This window comes from Aythya ferina, assembly GCF_964211825.1.
Source record: "Aythya ferina genome assembly, chromosome: 19".
NCBI classification, from domain to species: domain Eukaryota; kingdom Metazoa; phylum Chordata; class Aves; order Anseriformes; family Anatidae; genus Aythya; species Aythya ferina.
In genome coordinates, this window is record NC_140309.1 from 7,584,864 (window position 1) to 7,600,340 (window position 15,477).

General features: G+C 52.8%; 1 protein-coding gene and 1 long non-coding RNA gene across 2 annotated transcripts in view; one reads left to right on the plus strand and one right to left on the minus strand.

Annotated features, from left to right (window-relative positions):
- Positions 1 to 15,477, minus strand: part of SLC43A2 (solute carrier family 43 member 2) — a 32,378-nt gene that overhangs the window by 14,396 nt on the left and 2,505 nt on the right. The window contains exons 3-7 of the mRNA XM_084493162.1: positions 8,853 to 9,042; positions 7,811 to 7,866; positions 7,103 to 7,179; positions 1,331 to 1,423; positions 365 to 498 (exon numbers count right to left, since the gene is read on the minus strand). Of these exons, the coding sequence (XP_084349288.1) occupies positions 365 to 498; positions 1,331 to 1,423; positions 7,103 to 7,179; positions 7,811 to 7,866; positions 8,853 to 9,042 (550 nt within the window). The remainder of the gene's footprint in view (positions 1 to 364; positions 499 to 1,330; positions 1,424 to 7,102; positions 7,180 to 7,810; positions 7,867 to 8,852; positions 9,043 to 15,477) is intronic.
- On the plus strand, positions 1,434 to 4,065 carry LOC311421371. The gene is made up of 3 exons (XR_014684823.1): positions 1,434 to 2,670; positions 2,789 to 3,019; positions 3,900 to 4,065. It is a non-coding gene; the product is annotated as an uncharacterized lncRNA (long non-coding RNA).

Below are 15,477 nucleotides of genomic sequence, written 5' to 3' on the forward strand. Positions count from 1 at the left end.
TGCAGGAATCAGCCTACGTGTGGATTCATGGCACTAGTTTCATCTACAAACCTACAAATGGGTCTGGATGCAGAGATATAGGCCCTGGGCCAGTTTGGTGTAGGTCAGTATAGAAATGCTTATTGCTTCTGGCAGATTGTTTTCTTCATGACTCCTATGCTTTGAAGGTTCAACTTTCCACAGATATTCACCACTCGAGATAAAAATCTAATGGCAGACATAAATCCTCAGCCTCGGAAGAAGTGGCAGCAATAAACAACACGCAAAGGAATTCCCTGCCCACTCCTCTATATTTGCTGTGCCACCACTTTCTAGAGAATTAAGAATGGGATTAGCCCCCGGGGCTAATCTAGATGATGCTTACGTATAGTCCATGTCTTCTGGTCCAGGGAAAGGCTCCAGTGGCCAGTTGAAAAAACAGTTGAGGAAAACCAGCCCTGCACAGCTTGCCCACACGAGCAGAATGAGGATGAAGGAGACCCCAAAGTCATAGATAACCTACAAAGCACAAGGAAATATGGTTTTCACTGTAAGAGCAGAAAGATCTTCGATATTCTTAGAATATCATCTGAAAGGAAGTTGTGGAAAAGAACACACTATATTTAAAATGGGTTTAACACAAACAGTAAGAAAGGACAGTTCTGTGACACGCAGGCTTGGAGACAGCTGTACGTGCACATCTTTAGCAACAACTACAGCGATAACAGGACCTCCAGCTGCAATGGCATGCAGCTGTATCACAAATGGCTCCCAAAGGTTTTCACTGAGGACCTCCTCTTTGGAAAGCCAACAGGAGCTTCCCTGCACCCTTGAGAAGAGCCTTCTTTTACTCTGTCTCTTACTCTAGCTCTGCAGCGAGCCGTCACTGGTTCAGAACCGCTAGGGACCACAAAGGCAGCCCAAGTGACCATCTCTTCTCTCCCCTCAATGCAGTTTGCTAGCTCTGAAGTGCTCAAAGCCAACCATTGGTGACAATCAAACAGATGAAGTACACACATGTATTAAAAATACATATAAATAATACCTGGAGATATTTTTTATATAAAATAAAACAGACTTTAATTAAAAAGTAATCATCAGCTATTCATTTTTCCTTACTGAACACCCTTAAGATCTTACAGCATGTTAGCAAACAGACCATCCTCTTTACAGTATTCGTTGAGTTCTTGAGACAGGCACTTGGGAAGTCTTTAAACAGGAACTGAATCTCGTAAAAGCATCTCTAAAAAAGTGCTTTAATAATTAGTCCCTTTCTTTCCACATTATTGCTAAATGGTGCAAAACCCCAGCACAACAGCACCAGGAATGAGTCACGGTCCCACAGCCTCACCTTGATTCCTGGAAAGGTCACAGCAGAGGAAGCATAGGAGCCAATCATCAGAGCAATGAACGTGGAACGAAGGTCACCAAACATGTTGGGCAGCTGGGGGGGAGAAAAATCGGTTGAAACAGGTTGCTGTTGGGAAGGGAAAACAAGGCAAAAAGAAGGAAGGAGGCTCTCTTGAGAAGCTACTGGCATTTAGGATCAAGACTTCTGGCTACCAGAGCCCGAAGAAACCAGTTTTCTTCAAGAACAGCTCATCTCTTCAGGATAGTGCCCTGCAGGTTGCAGTGGTGTCTCCAGTGTCAGGGAACGTCCACAATCCAAGATTTATGCGCTTAACGATACTGCTTCCTTCCAGACTGACAGCGTGCTTTGCATTGGTCACCTTTAGCACAGGATTGTTTGTTCCAGCCCTTGTGCTTTCTTTGAGTTCCTTTCCTTGAGGCTACAGCCACCACCTCTTTTCCTTTCCAAAAATACACGCTTGAGTTCTCTGCCAGTCACCAGGCAAGAGCTGCTAGACATGGGCTGCGAGAGCTGAACGATCCCCAACACACCCCGTGACACCTCGAACTGCTTACACACCTTGGGTCAGCACCCAGATCCGTGCAGTAGATCAGAAAGCTCCCGTTATAACAGGAAGGAACAGGGACAAAGACGAACTGCTTTGCTAGGTCCCCCTGTGCAGGCAGGCTCTCTGCAAGGGAGACCCGGCTCCTATCGGGTGCGACGGCACCGCCGAGAGCAGATGGGGCTGGTTCTGCAAGGAGCTGTTGGGAAAGCAAAGCTCTCAGCAGGGCAGCAAGGAGCACCTCACACAGCAGTTCAGCCAGCTCAGCAGCTCTCCCCAGACTGCCTCTCCAACCCTTGTTTCCACTCGGGACCCGAAAGCAAAGCTGAGCAGGCAGAAAAAGCCCCGAGACCTTCCCGCTCATGGGAAAGGAGGAACTTCCCATTTTTCTACACCAGCCTGCTAGCTGAAAATCACAGGGAGAAGCCATGAAGTTGTAGGGTGCAGAGAGCTGAGCTGTGACCTCCTGAAGCTGCTCAGTGGGCAGAGATTCTGCTTCAGGCAGCCAGATTGCCCTCCCGCCTCCCTTCTCCGGTCACCGACTCCCCCCAAATTCACTTGGGCATCATCACCACATCAGCCTCGGGGGGCCTCTAAGCCAGGCACTGTGGGTGCCTTCTAGGACCGAAAGCCTAACCAGCGTTTTATCTGTTTTCAGAGACAGCTGAACAAAATGATTCAGAGAATATTGGAGCCTGAGCAAGCACATGCTCTCATCGCATTCCCGTTTCACTGCTGGAAAACAAATCCATCTTTCCCAGGAGCAGCATATAAGGCAAGTGAATCTGGCTCGTGTCACGGTGGGACCAGCCTGTTTACAGCACAAGTATTCCTGCGCAGGAATGCTCCGGGATCCATCTGGCTGTTTATCATCTCTCCCTGTCTCACTGCAGAGCTTTCTATGCAGCGCAGCCTCCAGGTCCTTGGATAACCCCAGCCCAGGAACAGCAGCAGCGATGCGCCGAGCCCGATGCTGAGCCCCGAGCAGGCACGGAGGAGGCAGAAAACACCGTGCTCCTCTGCGGCGAGGATCCCCACACCCAGCCCCAGATCCCCGCATCCGGGAGCGCTGCCAACAGGCTGCTTTCAGGAGCTGCAGACAGGAAACGGCAAAGGATCCAAAGGTCTGTTACCAGGCTCAAAAATCCCTCCCTGGGAGCGCTGGCCTAAAATACACAGCCCAGAAAACTGCATCTGCAGAGCGAAATAGCTGCAGGTTGCAGGGGCTGGTCGCCGTCAGCAGGCAGGGCATTTGTTTCATCTCGAATGCCCCAGACCTAAAACAATCTCCAGAAATTACAACAAACAGCTGCTGCTGCTGGGCAGCTCACAAACACAGCTGCTTCTTGGCTCCGGCTGCTTTTCCCCGGAGCCCCAGAGATCACAAAAGGCCTTTTTCATAAGCAGACAAGCAGCTCCCAGGTGGATCCTCCTGCTCCGGGGGCTACCGGAGACCTAGAGCAAACCCGAAATCAAGCAGCCATGTCTGGGAAACCCGAGTCTGCTTTGCCTCGGTGGGGACACAAGTCCTAGAAAGGCTTGAGGCTTCCTAAAATCCTATTTGGCACCAAGCAAGTGGCTGGCTTAAAGAAAATTGGATAGAGGAGATTCATTGGGTTGGATAAGATCTTATCAACTGCAACTGCTAACACTGAGCTCTGGGGGGGAAAGGAAATCCGAGACTACCTGAGGGGACAGAGGGGAGGCAAAGAAAAAATAGCCCAGACCCAGATAAAAACCCTCAGACTGCCAGTGCCAGCGCTGGCAATGTCTGTGCAGGTCTCTGCAGACCACCTACCAAACTAACATACAATATTTACTAAGCCATTTTTCCAGCTGTCTTTACAGCAGTGAGCACTGGAAAAAATATGAACCCTAGGGACAAGAAAATAATAATTAAAAAAACATCAAAACACAAAACCAAACCAAACCACAGAGCAAGTAGGCTCTTTGCTTTCCTGCCACCAAAAAGATCTGATCCTCAATCTGACCTTACTCCTACAGGCCCGAACAGACTCCTCCATTAATTTCTGCCTATTCTGGTACGGGTGTCTCAATTCCGGAAGATCTACCATGAAGAAACTCTTATGTCTTCAGTTTAAAGGTCAATAATGCTCAATGTATAATTAACTTTATGCCCTGTCTGAAAGATACTAACTGAATTTTGCCATACCATAGCTATTTTTTTCCTGGAGTCCTTTATTACAGGTTTGCAATCCTAAGCTGATAAAATCACTTCCTCGTTTCCTCTTGCAGATGATTTTCTCCTCATCTACCCTATAGCGATTTAAAACCTTCAATTAGTTTTACAATTTTTCAGCTTTTCCCTGGAGCCAGTCCCTATGCAAAGGACACCGCAAAAACCACCACAGTGGCATTACCAAGCCCAGTGTCCCTCCTTCTTGAAAGAACAGTGGAAAAAAGTCAAGGGACCGAGAACTGGAAAACTTTGGTTTGCCTATCAGGAGGTATATTTGGAAATATTACAGACAATAAAAATCTGTTCTCCAGGAAAGCCACAAACTGCCCGCTTTGTCCGAGGCATATGGAAATTCCTGTTCCCATTCTCCAACAAAAGACCCCAGAGCCCTAAATACTGCTAATATTTCCGAGCAGAGAAGGTTCCCTATGCAGAGATCCCCCCCGCCCCGACCAAAGGGCGCTGTTTGCAGCAGAAAATAAGAGCAAAGCAGCTGTAGTTCTTTGAAAGGAAAACAGGACAGAAAACAATCTATAAAAGGCTCTTTGTGGTAATTTATCACACATGTTTATTTCTTTGCATGAAATAGCTCCGGAGCAGAACCAGCGCCAGATTCCTGTGTTGCTGTCAGAGCCACCAATACGGATCTGTTTCCATTTCCAATCTCCCCTTATATTGGCTAAGACCGAGTCACGAGGCAGAAATCTCCCCCTCTGCATTTTAACAGCAGGCACAGCCTGACCTTGTTCCCAGAAGCAGGAACACCGCCGCTCTCTTGCTTGCTCCCCCTCCTCCCCGAGCCGCAGCACCCAGCGCAGGCGGCCCGGCCCTGCAGGGTGCCACACACTGCTGGCAAACCCCAGGGACTTGTTGCTGAAAAACCCTTCAAATCCAAGGGGCAAGCTTTGTGGGGCTGCAGTCTCGTTTGTCCCCTTCCCTAAACTCTTGCAGAAGACCATCAGACCCCACCGTGCCCAAGCTTGTGGGTGTCCCCAGCATCCAAAAAGCGCCTGACCATGGCGCATGGGGACCTGGGGTGGCCACCCTGCCACCGAGCAGCCACCCGGGGATGGCACGGGACCTGCTCACGCACCAGTGGGTTTGACCCATTTCCTAGGGCGTTCCAGGTCGCTGGCTGGATGAGGAAGTCACTTTGCTTCGACTCGTGCATGCTCGGCAGCCAGTGGCAGCCAGAACGAGCCCACTTGGCACTAGGTGCCAATTCCCGCTCACCACCCCTGCGCAATGACCTGCCCTCCCCACGTCCCTCCCTCTTCATCCCCAGGGGGCCATGGCTGGAAGGGACCTGCAAGAGATCCTCGTGCCACCAAGGAAGGTGACTCGAGGCACGAACCGTGGCTCGCAAGCAGGGACATGGCAGTGAGCAAAACACACGCGCTCATAAGTCACCGGCCACAGCAACGTCGCGGTGCAGGTGAGGTGCTTCCCTCACACTTTGGACTGTTTTTAATCACTTTTACACACCTCAGGTGCTGAAATGCCTCTGCACGGAGGCACGTGCAGCTCTACTTGTGCCTGGGTTTGGGGATTTGGACCCGAGGCCATCCCAGCTCCCCATAACGCACACCGCTGCCTGGAGGAGCCGGCTGTACCTGCGGTCTCCCCGCGTGAACTCACAGCTCTGCCACTCGCTCCAGCCCTCCCCGAGGCTTGGATCACTTCTTGGAAGATTTGACCTTTTTCCTGCAGCCGTACTTCCTCTGTGCTGTGAAACTGGCTCGCTAACGAGGGCGCTAATAAGTGGCTTTGCTTATTTCTTCTGCTGCTAAACGCCACGGTACAGCACATCCAGTCTCAGCCCTACCCTCGCCCTTCCTCCTATCATCACCAGTGGCTCAAAAATAATCTGTGACCCCTTAATAACCACCCGGAGAGACAATAACCAAAGCTGGCAGCTGCAGGATGGGAATCCTCTCCTCTCTCCCTGCGGTACCAATGTGCTCCTCTCTTCCTTGCTTGTTTTTGAAGCGTGGCAGGATGACATTTGCCCCACAGTTCTCTGGGAGCATGGCCAAGGCTTCCAGTGAAGAACATTACATAGAGCCGTGAGACCGACATCTGCACACACTTTTGAAAGCTTTGAATACGAAAGCAACAGCAGTAACAACATCGCAGCGCACGCGGTGATCTCTAAACCCAGTCTCTGCCAAATGTAGGTCTCAGGAGTTCAGCCAGGGCCTAATCCACGTTAAATTAGAGGTAACCTTAACTACGAGTTTAACTTTTAACAGCAAGCCCAAGGTAACGCGGTCCAAATCAGGAAGTTTTCAATCAGTGCTTCCCAGGCTCTTTTCTAGGAGCCTTTCCACCCGACCCTGGTTCAGCCACACTGACAAGGGTAATGAGGTGGAAAATCAAGCAGCTACTTGGAGAGCGATACCGCTGCTCTCTCCAGGCAACACGAACCCCAAAACGCAGGGACCCAGCTGACGGTTGTTGACCAGTGCTTGTAACACAACCCACGGACTGAAGCGACCCACGCAGCTGCGCAGACAGAGCCGGGGGCATTCAGCAGCTCGGCTTTTCTAAGGAAACCTGGAAGGGACTCTCACCCTTCCAAGAGCCAACACTTTTGTGCTGGAAAACAGGAGGGAAGAGGTGCAAAAAGCACTCACAAAAAGCTGGTCCTGCCCTGCTGCGAGGGCTCTGCACCCTCCTGATGCTCCCTTCTGTTTGTCAAAGCTAAACTGGGCGCTGCGTGTACAGGCACACAGCAATCTGAGCCTGAGCCAAAAAAAATCTTATTTTTTTTCACCTCCATCTGAGATGCAAGAGGCAGGTAATAAAGGAACGGAGAAAAAAAAGCCTTAGACTAACCAGCTAACACCCAGCCTTTCAGGTAAAAATGTGACTGACCCTTTGTTCCAAACAGAGCCATGTGCTACCCGAGCCGCAGGCAAGAGATCCACTTTGTTCCTTCCTGCTAGCCCAGCTCACAGCCACAGTAAGGAATAAAATAAGAGTCAGATGGTAACTCTTTGCTTACCGTGAGCGATGTGAAGGTCATGCACATCCCACCAAAGCCGTTCAGAGCCAGCGCAATGAATATCAGCACAGACAGAGCTGCAACAGAATAAAAAAAGCTCAAGAGCCTTTAGTGGGGTGGGGAGGGAAAGGAGACCAATGTGCCATCAGGACTTTGGTCCCAACGTGCAAACCTCAGAGGACCAGTACCCTTGGGATGTGCCACACTCCTTCCAGCCCAGCTCATCCCACCAGCACCCATCTCCCTGGCCACACAGCGAGAGAGGGGCTTTTCTCTAGGGAGCAGGCTTGCTGATGTAGCTTCTCTGAATGGGTCCCAGAAGCAAGTTGTACTTGAAAGAATTGGGTTCAAAGTGTCATCGCACTATCTGGTATTGAGGAGCACGCTCCAGCCATCCCCAGTGAGAAAGCAGATTACACGTGGTGTGCTATTACCCATTTCCCAACCCTGGAAAAGCCAGGAACTTGCTTGAAATTGCTCCTTACAGCACTTGGCCAAGTGCAAAGCTGGGGGAGACCTGGCTATCTCAGGCGTCTGGCCCTTGCCAAGCACTTACAGCCTCCCAGGCCAGCAGACCCTTGGTTTGTGTCCCCAGCGAGACCCCAGGGCTGCACGTGGAGCACACAGCTCCGTGCACGTTCATCTGCACCCCAAAAATTGGGCCGCAACCCCAAAACCCTCCAAACTCAGCACCAAATGCCTACTTACAGTCGGGGTTACTGGCACCGTATGCGATCAGCACGCAGGACACAGCAAAGCAGGCGCTGAAAGGGAACCAAAACCATGAGCGTCCTCCGGCTGGCCTTACGTGCAATAAATTACACATCCCTCTCCCTCCTCAGCACCTCGTTAAGCCAGCGCTGTATAATTTATGTAAGGAAGCTGGCGATTTGGAAACAAAAATCCAGGGAAATACCCGCAGATTACCGAGAAGCCTTGCACAAGGGCTGAAGCAGCAACATTCCCTCCCACTGCTCTGGCACAGCTCTTGCTGAACCCAGATGCCCCGCTGCTTTTCCAGCACGGAGCTTGCCCAGTCATCCCCTCGAGGTGACCCAGGACAGCAGCAGCCTCGGTTCTGTGACCCAGCTGCGGTCACAGCTCCTCGCAGGTAGGGTCTGAGTCAGGCTTGCCCTTCTTTTTCCCACCCTGCCTACAGGCCAGTTTGGTTTTGGTACAGTTCAGTGCTATAAAACTCAGCAGCGCTGGGGCCCACTGCGCCCAGCAAGCCACATCCTCCCGTGCCACGGCAGGAGCTGTGAGTGACATTGTTATCGGGGACAGAAAGCAGCGCAGACACCACATGGCACAGAGGGGACCCAGAAAAGGCAGGCAGGACGGGTTTATCTCAGAGTTAACTCCCCAGCTTGCGAGCTCTGATGTAACATCTTGGTTTTGCGCCTCTCAGGACATAGCTGAAGGGGAAAAGCTAGCTGCTGTGACTCACAAGTGACTCCGCTCTTCCTCCAGGCTCCATCTGGCCGGGAAGCAGGGAGCAACGCTGGAGAGCAGAAGCTTGGACACGGAGTCCCAAAGCCCTTCCCTTGTGGAACAACTCATCGTGCTGCCCAGTGCTGGCCAAAACCATCCCAGAGCTGCTCAGGCACCCCATACACAGCCAGCAGCTCCCAGACCAATCCCCCATAAGGTTCCTGATGTTTCAGGGACACGCCAACAGGCACTGCACCCCTCAGCCTCTGATAAAGTGTGAATTCACCCCTCAGCCCACCCTGGTGCCCGGGACACCGACCTGCCCAGCAGCCGCAGCTTGCGAGGGCCATACTTGTCCATGACGATGCCCAGGGGCAGCGTGATGGCGCTGAGCAAGAAGGAGCCGATGGTGAAGGCCAGGTTCAGCATCTCGTCCTGGGCGTTGCACGTTGGCCACTTGTGCTCTGCCTCCGTGCTGTTCTCGTCCTCAGGGCTGCCCGTGGAGTTTCCTGCACGGGACGATAAAGGAGCATCATTGCAGCGTGTTGGGACAGGGCTTGGAGGCAGGCAGGGAAGAGAGGAGCCTCCGAAATTATCTCGATTATTTTGATTGCAATCAGTCAGAAATGGAGAAGGGAGAGAAACAGAGCAGAAGGACAGGGGACAGCTGACGAGGTCAGCTCGGAGCAAAGGGTGCGCAGGCGCCTGGGAACAAGTCTCCCATGAAGAAGGAGCAGGAGGGCAACAACCTCAGGACGGGGCAGAGCAACCCGAGGACAGAGCCCCATTAATTTACAGAACTACACAAGTTACAGGGCACTGCCCCAGCAGGACTGGAAGGGACCGAGATAAAACCTAAAGTACTCCTAATCCGGGACTGGCGTGCCATCAAGGATTTTTTCCGAACTAAACTGGAAGTGATAACCACAGCCAAAGCGGCTATTTTGGGTCCAGATGGCGGGCTGACGAGGCCTGGCACGGAGCTCGGAGGACGAGCCTCCTGCCCTCGGCCTGTGAGGGATGGGGAGGCAGCGGCCACCGCGCTGTCCTGCTCCCAGGGGGGCGGGCAGCTCACCTGCCCCCGCCGGTCATTAATGGGTTGGGGCATCTTTAGCTTCGACCCCGTAATTATTTTTGTGTGTGTGTGTGTTTTTTCCAAGTGGTTTTAGGCCACACGGCTCAGTTACACCTCTGACTTTCTGCTCTTGACTTGAGGAACTGCGCAGGCAGACTCCCACGCCGAGCAGAGCTGGCGTTGTGTAACAGACACAGAAACAGGACTGGGAGAAAAAAAAAAAAAAAAAAAAGAAAGAAAAGAAAAAAGAAAGAAGTTCCCTTTTCTCTGCAGCAGCAATTTCACCGGCTCTTGCCACCTTCCCTCCTGTCACAAGCCCATCCCAAGAAGGTTTAAGTCTCCTCCAACAACGTGGGTGCCTTTAGACTTTGTTAACCCAGAGCCTTGGTGCGCTCCACCCCTCCTTCACCCGGCGCTTATCTGACGTTTCGGTAACCTTTGCTGGTATGACAAAGCACTTGCCTTTCTTTTTTTTTTTTTTTTTTTTTTTAAACTGCTGCAGCGAGCCAGTGACATAAAGCACTCTCCTCCATATTTAATAATTGATCTGACAAAATTCAATATTAAAGGAAGATTAGAGGGAGGAGTCACCTATGTAACCATCTGTGTGAAGTGAGACCTGAGATCCTCAGTGCTGGGGTTAATTAGCAGGAACCCCTAATATTCCTAATATTCAAGCGAGGACACTCACTCCTTGGTGTGGCTCATGGTCAGGCTCTCCCCTGCTGCTCGTGCCACCCCATGTCCCCATCCCACGTCTCCTTCCCTTCCACCCCATTCCCCCCAAGCCCTGGCGGTGACTGGTTTCACCCTGCTTCTCCCAGCTGGCATTTTTCTCTCCTGCTTGCCAAAACAACCCTCCCGGCTCTGTGTCAATCGCAAACAAACCACGGGCCACCTTCCAGACGCCAGGTATGAGCAGGAATTCAGGCGCTGCTATCAGAGGCTTACGAGCTCCTGCAATCCTTCCTCTGCCCCCTCCCAGCCCTCTGGGGAGGATGTGAGGCGTTTCCATTCACGTTGCCCCCAAAAACAGCTCTAAGATGGTCTCAAACCGCCTGTGGCAAGCAATGACTGTTTGCTCATTCCCTTTGCTGTTTGCTCCTGGTGGATAATTAATCCAGCCCTTCTCCTGCCCTGATAGCCAAGGGTAGCCAAAGTGACAGATATGTCCCCAAAAGGCCCCGTGCAGCAGCATCCCTTCTGCGGGGAGGATGCACTTGAGTCACATCCTTACAAATCAGTCCTGGACAGACCTGGGAGCCTCTGTGGCTTCACACCACATCTATATCTCTTCACTTTCACTCTTTCCTTCACCATCTCCCCGTGCTGTGGCTCAGGACCCCACACACCAACGTCCCACGGCATCTCCACGCGGCAGGCGGAGGTGCGGGGCTTCGCCCCAAGCACCAAGGCTCTGGGGCTCTCCACCGAGATAAGCTCACAGGAAACAGATGTGGTGCGAGGCTGAAGTCAGAAAAACAAGAGGGGTGGCGTGCTGGGGAGGGGGGGAAGAGTGACAAAACAGCAGTGATTTCCCTGTGTCAGCACTGTGCGGACACAGCTCAGCTGTGGACGAAGGGACGTGGGCAGTGCAGTGACCTTACAGCCACAAGAGGATCTCAGACCAGAAATATTCAGCACTGGGAGCCGAAATAGATTAATTGACGTTAATATATGGGTGTGTATGGTCGCGGCGTGACCCCAGGGTGCTCCTGCTGACTGCAGGCCCTCCGACAGCACCGGGGGGAACGGCGAAGGGGGCTTGGCCACCTCTGCAGCCCTGCTGCTGCCAGGAGGGCTGGGACCAGGGCAGCGACTGCAGGCTGTGCCTGTACCAAGCGCCTTGTTTACAGCTGCTGGCCGCCAGCTCCGAGGAGGGGCCAGGCAGCAGCGCTATGTGGAAATACAAATTGTTTGTGAAAATAGCAGCAGCCCCTGAGCAACAAGGGAAGATCCAGCGAGGCGTAATGGAAAGGATTCGAGCGGCCCTTGGCACCTCCTCGTCCGGGGAATCTCTGGGAGGTGCCAAAAATAGAAAATTTTGGAGGGGCTGCAGGTGCCTGGCCGGGGAGCCTGCAGGTCACCTGCAAGGGGAGTGAGTGGCAACGTGTGACAAGGACAGGAGGAGATTAATGGGCAGAGAACCTGCCTCGCTGCTCACCTACCCAACACGCCTGGCTACGGCAAACAGCCGTTTCCTTCAATCACGGCTCAGATCCTGTTCCAGATCACTGCACGCCACACTGCCAGGGAAAAGCTCCTACGTGCCCGGCAACATCCACAGTGGCGCTTTGGGGAAGGGCAGTCCCTGTGCCGAGGGCTGTGCCCTCCCCAAATCCTCCTGCCAAGTCCACCTTGGACGTTGTGCACGTGTGCCACCACGGCACGTGAGCAGCCCAGGTTGGGTCCGTGCACGCTCCCCGCGGTCTCACCGACCAGCCAGAAGGAGCTGCGAGTCTTTATCAGCAATTACAAGAGCACACTGCTTGTTTTTACAGCGCTTCCCCTGCCAGCAGCAGGATTTCTGCTGCCCAATTAGTAGTTTTGAGTTACTATTTAAAGAATGGCAGAGCTTAGGTGAGAGGAAGGCAGCCTCGGTAATCATTTATGTCAAGCTCATCGCTGGGATTTGTTCAGGCTGTTCCGGGGACGTTTAAAGCCATCCTTTCTCCCACATGAAGTGCTGTAGGTTTCACGAGAGGGTCAATCATTAACTACTCTTTGCTGACCCCTCCGAATCCCAGGCACACAGCAGGTCACCTGAGGAATGAGCCTGGCTTTTTCAGGAGCGGCTGCCATCTCGCACCAGCACAGGTTTCCTTTCATCTTGTTCCTTGGATCAGCCTGAGCCGAGCAGGAGAGACAGCCCCAGCGATAACTCTAGGACACTGTCTGAGTGGCTTCACCTTCCTCTTCTATTTTATTTTCAAAAAAAGAAGAAAAAAGAAAAAGGAATAATAATAATAATAAAAAAACAGGGACAAAGTCTGGGAGTGCTGGCAAAAAAAAAAAAAAAAGAAAACAAAATTAAGAAATCACAGCAAAATGCATGTGCAAACAACTGATCCGCAGCCTGCCCACATAAGAACATGTTTTCTCTTTTTGGGATGGTGTCATACTTCTGGGAACTGGGAGGAGATGTTCTTGCTTTACACCGCTGCGAACTCAACGGGCTCGGGCTTCCCTCCGCGCCTGTCCCTCTGCTCGCACCTCCCTGACCCCGATGAGCCCCGGAGCAGCCCCGGCCCCGCATTATTTAAGCCCCCAGTTGCTCCCCAGCTGCGGTTTGGGTCCGCAGCGGTTCTCTCCCCAGCCGGCGCCGCTGACAGCTGCAGGGCAGCGCGGCGAGCTTCCTGCTGAACTCGAGCTTTTACCACGCTCACACTTTTTCCTGTTTACAGGGTCGCGTGTGCAGCCTCGCCACGAGCCCTCTGCACGTCTCACCAGGCCCGAGGGGCCCTTGGGGCTACGAGGCCCCACCGCAGCCCCCGGGGTTTGGATCAAACACTCCAGGGCCGCGAGGCTGCTGCGCCTTCCCTCGCCCCCATCCAGGTGTGTTACGCTGAGGTGGGTGAATTAGCTTATCACCTCCTCGGTTTTCCACAGCCCCGTCTTACAGGAAGGTCCTCTGTCCCTCTGGCTCCTTATCTTTGCTCTTTGTGAGCAGACTACCAAGTTCAATGTTTTTTTTTTCCTTTAAACGTGCTTCAGAAATGCCTAAGCCTTGAGCTTCCCAATCCAAGTACCATCGCGGCAGCACGAGGCCCTGACCAGATCAAGTTCCCCGGCGGCTGATAAGGCCCAAATCCTGATAAAGACCGCGGAATCAGCATTCGAGCCGAATGAAAGATGCTGCTTCAGTTGGTTAAAGGCCAAGTGGTAGTGTAGTAAAATTCAAATGGGAACAAAGTGCCACCACCGGATTCCTTGTCAGCAAATTTCAAGCATACCTCGCGCTGTGGTCAAGTCTGCCACCCGGAACAAGCAGAGCCCTCCACTCAAACCCTCTTGCACAACAGCTTTAAAAATATTTGCTGCTTCGATGGGGGTTTTTCCAGGTGTCCACCTCCGCTCTTGTGCAACCGAGCTGACCCTACGTGGTTGTAGGGTGGACGGGCAAAGCCCAGCGCCAGAAGCCAAAGGCAGAAAGGGAAAAAAGGGGGGGATTTGAGGAAGACCACGAGCCCATCGTGAATTGGAGCCACGTTCTGGGCAGCTGTAGCTACCTTCAGAGAAGAGCCTGCGGAAGGGACAAGGTCTAGTTTTCTCTTTAGTTGGAAAGCATCACAAAGTGCAGAGCTTTTGCTGACAAACGAAAAGCCCTGCCAAGAACCTTTGGCTCATTAGGAAAAGTCTTTTTTTTTTTTTTTTTTTTTTTTTGCAATACTTACATGCACACAGCGGCATTAGGAACAACAAGTGCCCAAAGGCTACTAGTTACAATTTCTTTGTTTCCACCCATCTTCCAGCCAAGAGCCGCATGATTCAATGGGTTGTGCTGAGAAAGGCAACTGCTGGGCCACCCTAACCCCAGCAAGGGTCAAAGGCAGCTCGGTGCCAAGCCCTACGGGGTTGGTCAGGGCTCCTGCCACCACAAAGACATCTGCTGTCCCCAGGCCTGGAGCTTTGGCTCTTCCCTACCTTGTCCCCGAGGTTGTTACAGAGAGGACAACAACAGAGAAAGGAAAATGAGCAAGCAAGGATGGAAACTGGCAGAACTGCTCCTCAAGGCTCATCACAAGCCATTTTTTGAGCCAGTATTTGAGGACAATGAGAATGTTTGACTCCTTAAGCGTGTTTTCAGGGTTTAAATCACCGTGCCTGGGGGCACAGGTTGGGAGGAAGGCATCGCCCCCGAGGCAGCGATTCGATTCCATCGCCTCTTCCCTGCGGTCTGAGACACTCCCAGATGCAGCCAGACCACAGCAGGCAAACCAGGGTGAGAAGCCACAGCAAATCTCAGCAATCTGGGGCAAAGGCAGACAAATCAAATGCAATGGAAGCAAAAAGCAGCAGGACAGGCCCCAAAGTGAAGCACAGCTCCTGTCAGCAGGGCACAGCTCAGGGCACCGATAGCAAAGTGGCTGCTCTCAGCCACAGTCAGCGTTTGCTTATCAGCTCTGGCGTGTTTTATCTCAGAAAGCTCCACCTGGGTTTAACCAGACCTCTCGCACTGGCCTGAGGCAAAGTCACCGTGGCTTGGTGACAGCACAGCAGCCTCTTTAGGCCTGAAGTCTCCTAAATGGTGTCCAGCTGCTGGGGACGCTCCCTCGCGTCACCTGGAGGGCCGCTGGAGTTGTGAGCAACACGGACACGCTTGGAAGAACCATGCTGCGACCAGAGGGCAGGAAGGAGAAGCAGCAGCCACGCTACAGCTGACAAGAACCCAAACCCGCCAGGTGCAGCTACGAGACTGAGGCAGCCACCCACAGGCACACAAAGAGGCCGTAACAAGGGGCTGATGAAACAGAAACACAACAAGCGAGGGGAAAGCCAAAGTATCATCACAGCTGTTCACTGCTTGGAGGTCATTTCCCCACATCATAGATTTCCCCCACTATTCTCAGCTGTTACCTACCGAGGTATGGCTCTGGTGCACGGCTCTGGGTCCATGCACTTGTTTCCAGCTCCTTCCCTTCGCTGCTCCCTCCTCCACCCCATGCCCACCAGCTCAGTGCAACCTTCCCGTCTCCTCTGCTCCCTTGTGCTCTGTCCAGAGCCCAGACACCCAGCTCCTGCCTCCCTTTGCTCTACTGGCCCCTGTTGGTCTCATCCCAGCCTTCCCACCCAGCAGCAGGCAGGATCCCTCCCCACGAGCCATCCCCCGTCCCCCAGCACCCTTGGGGCCACACCAGCCTTCCCCCGC